Source organism: Oryzias latipes, chromosome 17 (assembly GCF_002234675.1).
Source record: "Oryzias latipes chromosome 17, ASM223467v1".
NCBI lineage: Eukaryota > Metazoa > Chordata > Actinopteri > Beloniformes > Adrianichthyidae > Oryzias > Oryzias latipes.
In genome coordinates, this window is record NC_019875.2 from 16,722,443 (window position 1) to 16,740,713 (window position 18,271).

Genomic DNA, 18,271 nt, shown 5'->3' on the forward strand with positions numbered 1-18,271 from the left:
CCAATGGGGAGCAGCCTTATTGTCTCTTGAGAAAAACCGTCTCCCTGTATCTCAAGAATCCAGCAGATTGTCAACAAACTGCAAAAAGTGTAAATGTGACAGTGTAGAGGAATGAAAGTGTAAAAGACCCAGCTTTGGACAAGCACTCAGATGCTCTTGTGGTTCAGGGCAGTCAGTCAGAAAAAAAAAAACTTTCACAAAAAATTCCACAGGCACTGTATTCTAAGCACAAATGTACCCCTAAAGAACCACGGAAAAAAAATGATTTTAGAGGGACTGAAAATCAACAATTTATCATGTTCCCTAATTGTTTTTGATTTTTAAATCTTCTGCAAAAACACTGAAAACACAACACTGGAAAAAATGCAAACATTGACGTACATATTTGCAACTGTTATGAGGCAAACTTTTGCACTTATTATCCTCAGTTTATGGGGGACTTTTCTCTCTGAAATATAGAAAAATACACTCAAATAGAAAACAGGAACATCAAATTTAATTGCATGTTGTGTATGTACAACACAGTCTTAAAGCACATACCACACACTTGACACGGTATGATCCAGCTGACTAAAAAAGCCTGTCTCTGTCAACACAGAAGCATTTCAAGGCATGAATTTGTGGCCATTAGGCACACAGTTTATTCGCCTCGTATTCTGAGTAGTTTGGTTGTCTGGCACTGAAAGCTTGCAGGGCAGTGAGTATCCTGGTCACATCTGCACTGGACAGTTTGAGTCGGTGGCGGAGCAGACAGGAAAACAGATCCACATGCGGGGCCCCTGGAGGCGAGAGGCGGTTGATCCTATAGCGCAGCTCCACCAGCTGCAGCAGGGCAGAGTCCTGTGATCCCTGAGTGTATGGGTAATCGAGCTGTAGAATCAGGTCCTGGATGGCTTCAGGGTCGAAATGGACGCTGTATCCAAACAGCTGCATGCTGTTCACCTTCATGTAACCGATATTATTGGTTGGTTCCATGTCCTCGTCAAACAGCGTGGTGTTCCTGCCTCCTCCTGCCACAAACCCATAATCCCTGACGTGACTCCTCAGGTAGAAGTGTACCGTCTCAAAGAAGCTTTTCCATCGGTTTCCAAGAGTTAGTGTCCAGTTGTAGCAGTCCAGGGGAATATCCAGCTTGGTTCGCTCCCAGTCGGGATATCCATGCTGACCAATAGGCATGGTCCAGCTCTCAGAGTGGCTGCCCCCAAAAGGATTGACGAACAGGGACAGTGTGGGCTCCAAAGTGCTGTTTCTGGTTAGGCAGAACTGCAGTGTCAGTCCAAGCAGCACATGCACACGGTTTGACTTGACCCGGTTGCTCTTGAGGGTGAGCAGCATTCTTTTCCTCCAGGAGGGATCAAACCAGGTGTTGATGCGTACATCGTTGCTTACAAATACACCGTGCAGAGTGATTCGTGGGTCTCGCCGCTGCAGCAAGTAGCGCAGCTCAAGATCCTGAAGATCTCTGTCACTCTCCATGCTCAGATAAGGGTCTGTTGGGTCAGGCACGGCCGGCCGGCATGCTCCCTGGGTCAGGGTGAAGCCTGGGTTGCAGCTGGAGCATCGTGTCCGGTTGTCTGGGGAACAGGAGGAACAGTGGGGACCGTCACCCACTGAGCAGGGGATGAGACCTTGACATGCTGGACGATTGAGGGGACAGGAGCAGCTGCGGCTCCTTTCACTGTAGACACCGACTTGCTTGTTCTCACTGCAGTACAACATGGAAAGGGCGTAGCTCACCCAGAAATGCACCAGCCTAAGGAAGAGACCACATGTGTTTCTATTAGCACTAATGATATATATGAACATGAAGCTCGTATTTTTTTCTACATCAACAAATGAACTCACAATTTATATTTATAGAAGTATTAATAAAATAAAGAAAATTAGAATTAAGACTTAAGCCAACCATACAGGTTTCATTTTGATGTTGAAACAATAAAGAATGTGAATAATTCAATAAAGAATGTGAATTATTTTTGCACAAACCTGGTGGAGTTATTGATATATTTTGATGTAGGTAACATTTAAGCCGAATAACCTTCATTTTGGAAAGAAAACCTGTCTAAAGCTAGGTCTGATTTGCTCCATGAGCACATTTACAGTATATTATTATTATTACACGTGTCCAATGTCTTGAAGATGTAGTTTCTGAAGAGTCATTGTAACCTAGTAAACTATTGAGATATTATGTCCTGTATCAACTTTGAAAACTCAATTGGAAAAGAAGTTAGTCTTGAAAGATTTTGTCTCCCTCCCTATTACCCAACTATGAAAAGAATTACATTGAATTTTATAATTTGACGTCACTGATTTTGAGAAGCAAAAACCTAATAAATATGAATATTTTATGAAGGCTATTTATGAATCCACTGTGTTCTGATGATGATGAAAACTTGGATGTTTAATTAAAATGAATTAAAATTCTTTTTTTTTTCCACATGAAAAAAATCTTTAAATTGCAATCTATTGTGGTCTACAGTCGTCAATCTAGTGAGCATCGATGCACACTGGTTTTTTGCAGAGACTTCTGGGAAATTTCTAGGGCACTGGGTTTTAGAATTGTAGATTCGGACATCTCTACAAATTAGTGAACCATCATTGCCCCCCCCCCCCCCCCCCCCCCCACACACACACACACATTGTCCTTCTTCATGAGAACAATGGTACAAGAACATGTGAAAAATACCCAAACCAATTTTATCGAAGTTATTATGGTCTAACTGAATAACCTTCGTCAACTTTCAAAGGAACATTAGGATTCATTAAGGCCAATGTGCCAAAAAGCAGCTGTTGTAACTATGTGACATTGTTCCCACCCATGGTCTGCCTCAGAAACTTAATGTAAATCTACATACAGAGCTCAAAATAAGAATCCCTTAACCTACAGTTTCTGTTCTACTAGGCTACACAAATTTTAGATTATTACTCTAATGAATAAAACATGAGATGCTCACCTAATGACAGCAGACTGATAGTAACTTAAAGTAGAGACAGTACAGCCTCTTTTTTTTATTTATTTTTTTAACATGATCCACTTTGTTGTTCACTGGCTGGAACAGGGAAGCAGCTTTTCTCCACTCAGCAGTTTTCCCTTCATGACTACCTTCCATCAAGTGGCTTCTAATAAGACCTGCCTCGCTCTGGTCCTTCTCTCTCTGTACTTTGCACATAAATCATTGTCATAATTAAAAAGCACAGCAGATGGATTAACATGCAGCAGTTTAAATTCCCCTCCAGCTACTTCACATCTCTTGTCTTACCTGGGACTTGGCAGCGTGATTTTAGGCTGTTTCCTGCATCTCCTGCTCAGACTGAAGAGCTTGTTAGTTGTGCGATGAGCTTTGGAGAAAAGCTGGTTGCTGCTGCTCTCCAGCTGCCTGTAGCGCTGGAGCAACCCAGCATCCATCCTCCACAGGTGTTCCACCACTGAGGTGTTCACAGCGTAATGAGTTGGCAGTTTCCCTACAAAGCTTTGGAACTCCTCTGTTGAGAAGAACACAAACATCACAGAGGTTCTATGTGGCTACAAACTCCAGGGTAACATCTGATTAAAATGAACTCCTCCAATTGCTGGCACTTGAAATCAAGCTGCTAAAAAGCTAAAATATTATCTACAAATGTTGCCTACATAAAAATGTTTCTCAGGTTGAAAGTTTTCGGATCATATGGAAGAACAAACTGGACAGAACTAAGCTTTTTTTACTTGAGTAAAACTAAAAGCTAAATTGATTGATCAGAACCGGATTTAAAAACACTGTTAAACAATCAAATGAATGAACTGAGTAGGGGTGGGATTATATAAGCTTGCTTCTTCCCACTCCTTTTCAAGCAATAAATCAAACTATACTTATACCTCAGTTATGATCACTGTATTTAATTAAGCATATATGATTTAACTGACGTTTTTGTTTTGTTTTCTGTCTTTTTAATCTATGCATTTCATCATTTCTGTAATGAGTTTGATAAATATGTGTAAATTCTTTATTGCTTTGACTACAATGCTTGAAATAAATCACTAAAATCAAAATAAAATTAAACCGTTTTTTCCATCAATAATAATTGGGAAAGCAATATGTTGCCGTGGTTACAGCTACTACCCGTGTCAAAAACATTTCAAAATCAGAAAAAAAACATTTTGCTTTTGACATTCCTTTCTTTAATCTTCTTCCACTTTCGGCTTCTTCCATCAGGGTTCGCCACAGCGAACAAGTCGCATGGTAAATTTGGCAATGTTTTACGCCGGATGCCCTTCCTGACACAACCTTCTCAAACCGGGCTCGGAACCCCTTTCTTTAATAAGAGGCTCAAATCTTGGAAGGCCAAGTACAGACTTGTACTAATGTTTTCGGGTTTCTTTTACTACCAAAAAGGTTTCATGCACAAAGATTTAGAATACATAAAATGATATTTAAAAAAATAAATATGGTAAACAAACAAAAAAATTGGCTCTTGGAGACAGAGCTAATGATACCTTATTAGCAAAAAACTTCACAAATAATATATTCAACTTGAACTTTAGCATATGTAAAAAAAAAAACGCATTTATTTAAATAAAGACCATGACAAACACTCAAAGAATTAAATAAAACAACATAAAACTTGAACTCCCACAATGCACGTTGCCTATTTCTTGCCTTGCAGTGAAGGGAACCATTCCAATATCAAAAATAAAAGAAAAATTCCCCTTTAAAGACAATACACTTTTCAGCATCTTAAGAAAAATAAAATCAATTCTCCTTTCTTGAGTATCACCTAAATGTCTGCTGTACAGTTTATCTGGGATTTTCACTTCCATCAGCCTTTTTTTTTTCTGTTGACATCAAAAGACCATGCTATTAGTTGGGTCAGTGCATTTTTTTTTATTTGCATTTGTTTTTTTCGTTGGATAAATGGATGAAAAAATAGCATCTGTAATCATGTTTCACATTTCATAAATCCCATTATGTGTGCTAAATGCATTTGTTTACATCTTCTCTTCCAAGTTTTTTGCAAAAATGTGACAAAAACACCCATTTCCCATTAATGGTACGTCAAGAGCAACATGGTTTAGGCTTTCTAAATGTGCACGCTTGTAAATCACACTCAGTCTTGCAACAACCTACAAATGACATGCCTTCAACACGGTGTCAGAAGATGGGAACCAACAGTCATCCATAGTGAGCAGTTTAGAGTCAGACCAGCCTGGAATCAATATCTGTCTTTCAATTTAATGTAAAGCTTTTTAATAAATGAGTCTTTTAGAAGAAAACTCAACAACAGTACAGTTTCTGTAATGACATAAATACAACAAGATCACAAAAGAAAAACAGGTTATGATCTCACACTCTCGGATCACTGTTTGGGACAAACAAATCAGCTACTGAGCTTTTCCAATCTTAAACTGATCAGAATCATTGAATATTTATGAGAACTGGACTTCTCCCCCCTCGTGTTTTAAACAGGAAGTACCAACTGGTTGCAAGAAACCAAAATCCCATAGCCTCAGTAATTCTATTGGTCAGATTAATCATCCTTGATCTGCCACCTGATGATTTTCTTTCGTAGTGCACGTTATAAACTGACCAATCAGATTCCTCGATGAACTTAAATGGTCTCACGTAAAATTTACCAATTGTTTGATTGACAGATTTAGCGTAGCCCACTTTTAAGTTGTACGCGTGTGGATTTCCAACAAGCTCACTCCTGATTGGAGAGAGTGGTAGCCATAGAAATGCTGACTCAGCCTGACTCGGACCAATCACTGCTTATTGACCTTGTCTGATTCCAACATGGCGGCGTCCATACAGTGAAAAAATAAATTAACTTAATTTCCTTGGAGCAAGTGAGACAAGTAAGAAAGACATTTTCTACAGGTGACGTCGCACGTGCTCAGTCCACAGTTCTTTTATACAGTCCAGGTGTAAACCGTCCAGACCTTCACTTTTATCTTCACTCAGGTTTGCATCATTCTTCTGCTGCCATAAGTCGGATCAAAAATGTTTTACGTGATTTTCAAAGAACCCAACAATTTGGAGGAGACAGTTTGAATGGAATTAAATACTCCTATTAAACATCATTGAAATTTTTTTAACAGCTAGTGATCCTTTTATTCATCATGTCTCCTAGAAATCCATGTAAGCAGTTGTGTAAACACCAGCTAAAGCTCCCTATTATTTCCACAATGGTTTATAGTAAGCACAGCACTGTTTCCAATGAGCTTGGAATCAGATCAGACTTTGTGTTGCTGCTAGCTCTCATAACTGCGTAAATATTTTGAAATGTTAAAGTGGGAGAGAGGAAAAATGGTGAATACAAAAATGAAGAATGCCCAGAGAGTTTACATTCTCTACAACTCTTTTTCACAACTTGAACCTCCTCTAAACAGTTATTCTATGAGGTTTTGCTGATTATACCACCCTTATAATGAGATGTTTGTGAAATATCATCTTTATAAGAAAGTTTACTGTGAAAACTGAAGTATAGCAAGTCTAGCATTGCCAAAGTGAAAGACTGTGAAAAGTCATAGTGGTTCATTTGAATTAAAAAGTCAGCACAGATTTGAAACCTGAATGAGTGTTATATTAATATTGAAACAGCACTGCATTCTGACTTAGCAGACATCAAGGTCTTCAAATATAATCATTCTAATATGTTTTATGAAGACTGGCTTTGACAACTGATTTTTATCATAAAATAAATTTAAAGCATTTTAGTCAAACTGTGGTAAATGTTTTTTTTTCTCTCTCTTTAAACTATTACTGAACAAATTATTAATTTTTTGTCTTGGAAACTTAAATTGCAATAATATGTTGAAAAGTCTGGCAGAGAAAAGCAACCTTTACATGACCTACACAGAAGAAAAACATCCCATTTAAAAATGTCACAAAAAAGGGTAATAATCTACACTTTAAGTGGAACAACTTTAGATCTTGAAAATTCTAGTTTCAAAGTGCTTAGTGCAGAAAAAACTACATAAAAATGTGTATTTTATTAGTACTTCTTTTGAGTTTTTATGAAAGTGGACTGTTGGTACACAGTTGCGCAATTAAATTTTTGAATCTAGAACGTTTTACTATTAAAAACAAAATCAAACAAACAAATTCAAATAAAAACACCCAACCCACCATTTACCCCTCTCCCCTCCCTTAATACGTACTTCCCATGACCCCACACACAATAAAGACTTCTTACAAAAGTAATTTCAGATCATATACAAGGATTTTTCAACTTCAGGAAGGAAATTCAGACAACGTTTGCTCCATGTTGGGGGAAGGTGCAGTTTCTAATTCATTCAGGAGCAGCGATGACAATATGTCACAAAAATGTTTTGCCTTTAGCATTACAAAATTATTTACATTAGCAAAAAGGATGTGTTCTATTTGTCATGTCTCCTGTTGTCTTTCCCCTTTTTGCTTCACAACTGTAGGAAGCCTGTATTGTTATTATACACAATATAATGAGATTTAAAAGAAATGCAACCTTTGTGCCTAAAGTGATGCCAGTAAACACCTGTCTCTACCATGTGCTTAGGCTGCAATACACCCTGTTTAATTGGTATAATGATCTGTATGCCACTACTTCTCCAAGCTTTTGCACATTTATCAAAAATGTGTATTTTCTTAAAAAAAAGAGCACATATTACTTTGCATGTTAAACATGTATCTGTTTAGAAAAAATAAGTGTGTTTGCTTGTGCTACTACTGTTGCAGACATTTTAACACATCAGTACCAAGGCCTCGAAATACTTTATATTTTTAGTGTAAGCATTTATAAATAAATGTTGGAGCTCCAGAGACTTTTAGTTTGTCAGCCTTGAGTGCTTTGAGAAGAATGAAAAAGTTCACAAAGTCAAGTTTGACTTAATAATGTGCTTTTTGAAAGCACAATTGTGCTGTCCTGCAGTCCAAATTGGGGAAAATGTAAATCACTTTCATTCTTTTCTTTTTGAATGTTTTGAAAGCCCTATTTAATATGACATTTTCAAATTTGTTTTGAAAAGGGTAACAATTATAATCTGACTCACCGGATTCTTCAAACTCCCTGTTGATCTGCCTCCAGGAGTCTCTTATGTGCAGCAGGCTCTTCTCCAGGGTGTCCAGCTCAGAGAGAGGACAGTTGCACTGCGGGAAAGCCGCGCTGCACTCACACCAGCAGTCATTGTTCTGGCAAACAAACTGACCCTCAGATTTACAGCCAATGTAGTTGAGTGCCGCCTGGATGAAGCAGCTCTGAAGGTAGCCTGGTAGGATGGCCTGCAGCCCTGTGGTGAACCAGAAATGGCAGAGAAGGAGAGAAATGTATCATACTTATTTCTGAAATATGTCAAAATGTGAAACAGGTGAAATCCTCACATATCTGACACATCAAGGAAAGGTAGAAAGTAGGAAGAATAATATCACAATATTTCATTTCAATACTTGTATTGATTTTAAATGATGCCAAAACAATAATTATTTATGAGCAAAGATTATTAGTCAAATGACATTTTTTCTTTTTTCTGTATAAAAAAAATGATTAGTGTTTTTTGTTGTTGTTGAAAAAAATAGTTTTTAATTTACCAAAACAAAAAACACAATTAATTTGCTTGGTCAAAAGCAACTTGTAAATGAGATATAGTGGGATTGCTTACTGTTCTGATCATTAAGTAAAATATATTCTACAATATTATACATGTAAAAGATGCATTAATATTAATTTCTAAAGTCATACTCCAAAAAAGTTGTGATATATTGTCTCTGGTAGAGTCTTGGATCATATGGCGATACAGTAGCGTGATCGTATTGCCAGACATCTTCCCAGACACACACATAACGAAAATTATTATGACAATATTTAGTTGTTTCTTTTCACAAAAATGCACAGGATGCAAGCTAAAATGCCCCTATAGAATGAAACACCTTCCCCAGAAATAGACAGACTTCTGTTTGCATCGGCTGATCTTTTTTCAAAAGAGATCAAAAAGCTGAGAAAAGATTAAAGATTTATATCCTTAGTGTTAAAGAATGAGCTGAAGGCCTGTTAGTCAGGGAAGGGCGGGCATTTTCGAAAAAAGAAAAAGGATTGTGTCCCTTTAAAGCAAAACCTTAGCTTTTGGTAGAAAAAAGGCATTTTTGATTTATCCGAGATTAAGTTCAACAACTGCTTCCCTGACTCAAGAACATGCTTTAACTGTGTCACACTGATTAGAGTTACATTTTTTTAACTCCTAAAAGTATAATTGTTACAATAAACTTATAAAAAAAGAAGGTAGGCATTTCAACAAATATTACACACAACCACCAAAGACAATCTTACTCCTTGCACTGCTTTTCATTAGCATGTATTTAGAGGTGATGAACGCCTTGTGCAGTGGGAGGGGTCAGTTAGATAAAAAGTCATACATCTACATCACATTTATTTGTGGGTTCAGTAATGCTGAAGCCCAGTAATTTAGACAGCATGGTGGCCAGTCTGACTTGGTCCTTAATACTACTGAGACCAGACTATGTATCCAGTTTGTTTTTGACATATTTTACATTATGATGTTGCAGTTTAATGACTATTTACAAGGCAGGTGCATTTCTAGGCAGCACTGGGCAGCACAAAGGAACTTGTCGCGTTTTCCTCCCACCGTCCAAAAACATGCTTCATAAGTTAATTAGTTACTCTAAATTTGCCCATAGGTGTGAGTGTGAGTGTGCATGGGTGTGTGAATGTGAGTACGTATGGGTGTGTGATATGTGGCCATGCAAAAGACTGGCGACCTTTCCAGGGTGTCCCCAGCCTTCGCCTGGAAGCGGCCGAGATAGGCTCCGGCAGCCCCGTGACCCCGTAAGGAGATAAACGGAAAGAAAATGAATAAAACATTTTTTTTCATGAATTTCAGGGTTACTAAGGATGCTGATAGCCCAATACAGTAAAAAAATTATATTAAATAAAATAAAAAAATAGATGTTTTTGGGATTAAAGGCCCACTCCAATGAAAATTGTTTTTTTTACATGTTCTTGTAGTATCTTCCTCATGATGGAGGACATGTGTGAAGAAAATTATGCTTAAAATTGCATTTCTGAGTATTTCTTTACTTAAATTGTTGTGAATCAGCAGCAGACAAAAAATTTAGTTTAGTTCCTGCTCTGCTCCATGTGATGCATCTGTTGTAGACAACTAACTATAGATTCATGTACATGTTGGTTTTCCTCGTCTAAGCTAGCATCTAAATCAAAACTGTAGACAGCCTGGATATTGCTCACCATTTTTCTTGCACCGGTAATGTTGTTTGGGGTGCGAGGGGCTGTAAGCTAGCGGGAGAGAGTCAAAACAGATGGATGAAATGAAGGGGTTGGCCTTACTCCACACCAATATCCAGCCCACAACTCAGAGGCAAATTTCTAATGAACTTCTGCTGCTTTGCAGAAAATGTCCTAGAAAACGTCACCGATTTTTTTGATTTTGGCCAAAAATGACACTCATAATTAAAAGATTACTGGGGACGCTTTAAAAATAGCAAAAAAATAATTGGAGTGGGACTTTAAAGATAGATAAGGCTCAGCTTTAGAACCAATTAGATATTTTCAAACTAAACCAATTTAGTTGTATTTTTCTTTCTTTTTTTTAACAGCTTATAATTTCACCTGCAGACTATTGTTTTATTTAGTTTAGAACACAGTGACTCTTAGCTGTGGCACAGTGTAACAGATGCCTTGTTTCCGCACTCCAGCGGTAACGCAACGGAATGCATTGAAATAAAATAAATGAAAATGCAACACCATTTAAAAAAAAGAGCAAAAGTTTACTAGCAATGCATATAAAAATGATATCTTTGTCAAGCTTTGTGCTCTTGGTAAATACTTGTCAAAGCAGATTTTTGAACCACATTTATCTCCTGTTGTTTTTTACTGTTAGGCTTTTCTTTTAATTATCATTTTGAATCAGCTAGTTGTAATTACATGTAATGAGGTTACGTCTGCAGTACACCATGGCGGATCTTGCATGTGTCACATGCGTAAAGAACCACAGCAAAAGAGAGGGTTGAAAATGTCTCTTTTATGCTAATCACCAGCAATGCTGCACACTGCTCTTATAAGTGTGCCTATTAGTTGGGGTTCAAGAGCGAAGTGTTTTCACGATAAAAAGGCAGAACATCTTCATATTCAAGAATTAAGCCTGAGCGCAGTTAGAAGATGTGCCAAAGTGCTCCTAGCATTTAAGTGCGAGACCGGTACGCTCTGGCTGCAATACTCTCTTGGAAACAAGTATTTTTTGTTTCAAGAGAGAAAACCTTTAAAGAGCAATGTGGCAATTTTAGGAAACTTATAGCACAGCATCTGCACCAAACCATGCTGAGAAGCTGACTACGTCCACACCGGACAAGTGCTGCAGATTCCATAATGTTCTGAACGCAGTTTTTTTTTAATGCGCTTTGAGCATATGGTGTTCACACAGGTCTGTAGCTACCCCATACTAGCGCATGTACTCACAGTTGGAAGAGCCTTGGTGCAAAATGTCAAACCAGTGCAAATCATGCGAATCTTGCTCCAGGCTTTTTCTTTCACAGCTCTATTCAGGTTTATGAAAGACTTGGTGCCTTCATGGTCGATTTTTAATTTTTTTTTATTTTACATTATTTTCTAACCAGTATGCACCTTCGTATTTTGCTAAAAAGACGCTACCCATGGGTCACAATCAAGTCCCTGATAAAAGTTCACCTGGTTTAACTTTCAGCACATGTTCAATTGTTGAATGTTTTGTATGTAAAGCTTGAAAACCAACTTAAAATCTTGCGTAGTGAAGGGTGAACCCAAGAGATTTGAACAGGGAAGCCTCAAACACTCATCACATACGCTTTTCATTGAAAACAGTCGCTTGAACGCCCTTTTCTGAGCCTGGTGTAAACGTAGGTTTTTCATTGCTGACCATCTTTTGATCCACTCACTTTAGCATTTGGCTTTTGCCAGTAGTGGGTGGCGATGTTTACTCCTGCTGTCAGCCATGACACATGTCACAGTTTGCACGCATCACCAACGTTTTTAGCCCAAATAAAAAAATCCTGTATTGTTTTCTAGGACATGCTGTAGATTCTGAAGTGCAGCAGTATTCATCAGAAATTTGCCTCTGAGTTTGTGTGGAATAAGCCCACCCTCAGTTCCCATCATCCCTTTGTTTAAACACTGTCTACCTAGCTTATAGCCCCGTACAACCCCAACATAACATTACCAGCACAACAAAAATGGCGAGCAATTTAAATCCAGCCGTACAGTTTTGAGCCAGATGCCAGCATGGACGAGGGAAACAAAGACGTTAATGGGTCTATTTGTCGGAAAATGGTTGCATTGGAATGGAGCAGAGCAGGGAGCTTGTGGCTTGCCATTTCTCAAAACAAAACAATAACATTAGATTTACATCCCCTTTTTGAAATGTGATTGGAGGAATGCACACTAATCAAAACATTTTTAACGTGATGCAAACTGCTTCTCACTGTTTTCCTGACATCTAGATGTCATAAAGACTTATTAGCATACTTTCTTAGTCGTCTTCTTGTCAGTAACCACCCTATAGCATGCCGGACCAAAAGGCAAGTATAAAGTTAATACAGAAGTTAAAAATTGGTCAGCAAAATACAAAGCTTCAATCAGTGAACTATCCCAACAAGGATGGTGAAGCGCAGGACTTCCATAATTTTTGCCCTGTAGTTGCTTTAATTCCTGACCAATGAGCGAAGAGATTTTTAGTCACGTGGTTTTGTTTATAAGCTTTGGTTCAAATCAGGAAATGCCGCCTGACAGCAGCCTGGATACAGACCAAACGCAAGGATCAGGACTTGATCCGGAACAAATTAAGCAGACCCAGCGGACCAAATTATTCTTCCAGTGTGAATACACCCTTAGGTCAAATGAATTCTGGAAAAAAACAAATGATGTGCTGGATTTTAATTTAGAGACTAAAGAGCTACAGAGTTTATCAGAAAAACCTTCTAGTCTCGATCTTTTAATGAGTAAAAATTCCTATATTATGCTGTATTCCATTAGTGTGTTCCAGTCTATTTTTCTTGTCTTGTCTTTGTCTTGGTCTCTTTTTGTAGCCCTTAGTTTAAATTGGTACAGTATTGATTAGCTCTGATTATCCTGCTTCTTTAAAAATCCCAGACAGATTTCAGTCGGAATTAAGCTTTTATGTTAAAAAGCAAGAAAGCCGTTCTCTTTAGCTCAGTTTATCTGCGTTGGCACCCCACCGGCACAGTAATGACTTTCGTCTTTGCTCTCCACACAAGAAAAGACATTTACCTTGGAGCTGAACTTTGTTTTCTGGACTGTGAACCAAAACAGAGCTGACTGTGTCCAGATTGTCATAGTTGCTGCACCCAAGAGGCCCAGTTCTCATCTCGGTCACCTGAAAGCACATTGAAAGAAGACATTTCTTTAACTAATTTACTTTAATTGCATGTTAGTAAAAAGTTGTGTGCAAAATTATATGAAAAGCTACAAATTGATATTGAGATAGCAACTGTTTCCTTCTCTGGCAGGATCACTTTTTCAGTGTCGTGAAAAAACTTCACAGCACAAACTTTCCGCTGATTATGTTGCCCGGATAAATGTATTCCTAAACATGAATTATTCCTCATTTTGGAATTCATGAACACATAGTTTTTTAGTAGCATAGATTTTTGCTCGGAATCCTTCTGAGGTTTTTGTGAATCCTGAGTAGCCCATATGCGATGTTAATGAATGTCCATGTGTTGCAGGTGCTGCTTTACATCCCTCATAAAATGTGGCGTTCATCTGGCTCTCCGGCTCTCATTCCAACCGATCATCAATCTGACTGAACTCTGCAGCCGCTGCAAAGTGGCAAATGAATAGAAGTCCCTCAGGCAGGAAATTAATGGATTGATATCTTTAATCCATAAAACTGATACATAACCAGGCTAACACATTCTCATTTTGGATGGGCGCACTTGTCTTCATCAGTGGCCACTCACTTTAGCATCCACTTTTCCCCCCTCAGGCTGATTAATGCACACACTCTAATACCCACTACAGATGATAAAATGGATGATTGGTGTTTTTATTACAGGACGCACAACTGCTGCTCTAGTCTGCCTCTCCACTCTCCTATTTAAAGCTTGCTACAAAGAAAGCATTTGCAAGAAGTGATGCTGACCGTGTTCTTCTGCCCCTAAAAACAGTCAGTTTATTGTTAGCTTGACAGTACAAACCTTCGAAACTAAAAACAGGGAACTTAATCTGAAATATAACACATGACTAGAGAAATTTACTTGTATGTAGAACTTTTTATAAGTTCGACCACATAAAAGAAAAAGTAATTAGTCATACTTGCTTATAGTAAATGGTGTAAACTATAGCACTTCTCCAAATTCCTCAAAGGCCCAAGGCACTTTAATAGTGCTGTGATGATTTTATTTTAGCAACGATTTGATTCATATCCTAATTTGAGGTTGTGGATACGATTCATAGTCAATATTGGTTCATTTTGAACAATCCGTTTAACTGCCCTAGAATCAATCCAGGATATCTTTGGTCAAAAATGTAACCAGTGTGACTCAGAGATAAATAACGACAGTTACTGGACAGAGCAGGTGAAGTTTTCAGAGCCCTTGTATTTCTTGCAAGATAATATGGCACTTGTTGTTTTTATGTTATAGTAAAATAAACTCATCCTGCTTCAATCCCAATGGTATTTTCCAATATTGATATAAGCGATTTATTGCATTTTGAAATAAATGTTGAAGGTCAATTCGTTTGTAGGATTATTAATCGATTCATAATCATGAATTCATAAGTTGATCACACCCTTGCATTTTACAGTCACAGTCCCATTCACCCATGCATGCACAAACTTTGTTGCCTAATACTGCCGCCAACCTAAAACCACGAATAGCAATGTGGGGTTCAGTGTCTTCAACATAGGGGCGGGGAAGGCAGTAATTAAACCTTCCGACTCTTCCTTATCTTCTGATAAGAGGTTGACCACTTTACCTCTGCACCACGGCTCCCCTTTTGCTAATATGCTATTTCTAATGTGGAATTGGGACAACAGTTTGTGCAGTGCCCTCTCTGTACACACTTTCTCTAGCTCTCTTAGAGACACACTGATGATGATTTTTTAAGGTGTAGAGTATGATTTCTACATTGAGATCCACACTAGTGCCTGCCTCATGTGACCCATTTCGGCATGCTTTATAGCCAGGGTTATGGCTCTGAGATTGTCCCCATCTTGGCCAGATATGAGCTCAGAGAATCCTTTTTGGAAATGACAAGCTCAGGCATGATGAATGTTTGGACATGTCCAGGAGCCTACTGTTATCTGTCAATGAAAATACAATGCCCACTTTTCCGAGAAATTCGGATAGGATTATAATGAGGTGCTTAACAATCTGAACTAAAAAGACTTATCCAAATTTAAAGTTTACAATGTCATTCTGATGGTAAGAACAGGATAGATGTGAGCAGAAATACTGATTTACCACAACACACCAGAAGGTGTTGAGACAGCAAAATACTCGAAACTTCTACAAGTTCAAACAGATATCTGCCCATAAAATCTAAGAGGGAAATCTAGATTTTACGACTCAATAGATTTCAAGGTGATCATTCTTATGCTGGCTCCAAACCTCCCCAGAGTTCAACTGGACCACACTGTCTGCATGAAGCAGAGATGTAATCCTGTGCTCATTGAGCTGGAAACAACTCACCATCTAATTGGTCTCTTGACTTCTGTCCATAAAAAGTTATGAACAGGAGGCGTCATAAGACCTTTGCACAGGCCACATTCCCCCACACTGCAAGTCTCGCATAATTCTGATAAAACCCATCCAAAAGGTCAGCCATTTTTTAGTTAATTTTTATTTTGTTTCAATGGCTTTACACAATAACAATATGATTCCTACATACCATTAGCATCTTGATGGAGGTGAGGCACAGCAGCTTTAAAAGTGTTAAAATTGGTCCATTATATCATTTTAATATGATCAAAGTTTGACAACACCGTGTGGCCGTTACTACGGTGGCCCAGAAGGGTCACAACACAACACATTAACTTTATACACAACACACTAACTTTACACACAACACATTAACTTTACACACAACACACTAACTTTAAACAGAACACACTATCTTTACACACAACACACTAACTTTACACACAACAGATTAACTTTACACACAACACATTAACTTTACACACAACACATTAACTTACAACACAACACAATAACTCACAACACAACACAATAACTCACAACACAACACATTAACTCACAACACAACACAATAACTCACAACACAACACATTAACTCACAACACAACACATTAACTCATGGCCCAGAAGGGTCACAACACAACACATTAACTTACCTCACAACACATTAACTCACAACGGAAGTAAAGCAGCAATTGAAGTGCTTTTATTCTGAAATTTCTACTGGGCTGAGCAGCTAACTACCTAACAGAAAGTAATGTCACAGTGAGCTGTGGAGGGAGCATGTTATTGCTACACGAGAAGCTAGCAGCAGTGTTGCCAGAAACTTTGTCTTTACTACGGTTCTCCTTCCTCTAAACACGCACAATATGAACACACACTCCTCCCTCCGCTCTGACACCCCCCTCTGTCGCTGCACGCGCGCTCCTCTCCTCTCCTTTTTTCCGCTCCGTCCTGTGTGTGCGTGTGTGTTGGGGACTGCACGTGCCTGTGTGAGAGGACGGAGCGGAAAAAAGGAGAGGAGAGGAGCGGCGTGCAGCTCCCTCCACAGCTCACTGTGACATTACTTTCTGTTAGGTAGTTAGCTGCTCAGCCCAGTAGAAATTTCAGAATAAAAGCACTTCAATTGCTGCTTTACTTCCGTTGTGAGTTAATGTGTTGTGAGGTAAGTTAATGTGTTGTGTGTAAAGTTAGTGTGTTGTGTGTAAAGTTAGTGTGTTGTGTGTAAAGTTAATGTGTTGTGTGTAAAGTTAATGTGTTGTGTGTAAAGTTAGTGTGTTGTGTATAAAGTTAATGTGTTGTGTTGTGACCCTTCTGGGCCACCGTACGTTACAGTTAAACTTACTGAATAAACACACTTCTCTATTCATATAGTTTAGTCATCCTGGTGAGGTTTTCTAAATCTTTAGTCACATCTATTCATATCGGAAAATTTCACAGCGTTTCAGGATGACGATACACTGTGGGTTTTTGTGTTGTCCGGGACCGTAGAAGGTTACAGAGAGTTGTGGCTACTATTCAAAGGAGGCGGAGGTGAGTCTTGCAGTTCCCTTGAGGCTCGTGTGGCCACCTCAAGAGACTTCATGAAAATGGATTGTAGCATTGTTATGCGCAATTCAATTCAATTCAATTCAATTCAATTCAATTCAATTCAATTCAATTCAATTCAATTCAATTCAATTTTATTTGTATAGCCCAAATTCACAACAACAGTCGTCTCGATGGGCTTCGTTTCGGTAATTGTGGAAAGTGGAACATAAAGTCAAAAGGATCATGAATACATAGAATTACATAGGAAAATACTAAAATGAACTGACAAACTGACTAAGCTAAACTGGCATCCCTGCCCTTAGACCCCCCGTCGCGGGGCAAGTGTATCGTGAATTATTCATAAGGACAATGTAAGTTGCACGCACTTATCATGTACAGGTGATTCTGTGGTACGATGGCCTTTATGCAGCACTTTAGTTGTTAGTAAGGTGCATCTACTGGCTACTTTCTGACCGCGTGCAAATGCTGTATACACGGGGTGTGCAAGTGATACTTAAGTGCCCATTAGACGCCTGTAGGATGTCCACACAAACTACACTGTAACTGCCTAAATTCTAACAGTCACAAAGAGCACACGCTTGTGCACTAACAGGCTCCTTACGCAGTGGACAGGTTTTGGGAGGGGGTTGAAAGTATAAAAAATCCATATGAACCGCCTACGTCCCACCTACTTCATGCTCACTTACCTTTGGTGTTTCTTGCATGCCGGGTGCAGGTTTACCCATTTTAGCCCGTATCCTGTAAGGTCAGTTGTGACTAAGGCTCAAGATAAGTAAAGTGTTAAAGTTACTTCATTAATATGATTTACATTTTTTCAGATCAAAGTTTGACAATGTAGTGTGGCAATTTTGGAACCTACACATGAACATATGTTTCTATTCATAGAGATTCTGCCCCCTGACGGCATTTAGAGGACAACGTCAGAAGTGAATCAGCCTCTAAAACCAGAAGTCGAATGCATACCAGCTGGTTCCCTTTCATCGTTGACAGACCCTTTGATCTCATTATTTTGGAGTATTAGTCATTTTTGAAGCTCATTCTTGCCA

The 18,271-nt window shown here is 38.6% G+C and overlaps 1 protein-coding gene across 1 annotated transcript in view; it reads right to left on the reverse strand.

Annotated features, from left to right (window-relative positions):
• Positions 1-474: 474 nt before the first annotated feature.
• LOC101156849 (BMP/retinoic acid-inducible neural-specific protein 3) overlaps positions 475-18,271 on the reverse strand; it is a 34,721-nt gene continuing 16,924 nt past the window's right edge. Inside the window, exons 5-8 of the mRNA XM_023965379.1 lie at positions 13,240-13,345; positions 8,003-8,239; positions 3,261-3,483; positions 475-1,753 (exon numbers count right to left, since the gene is read on the reverse strand). Coding sequence (XP_023821147.1) covers positions 628-1,753; positions 3,261-3,483; positions 8,003-8,239; positions 13,240-13,345 — 1,692 coding nt within the window. The 3' untranslated portion in view covers positions 475-627. The remainder of the gene's footprint in view (positions 1,754-3,260; positions 3,484-8,002; positions 8,240-13,239; positions 13,346-18,271) is intronic.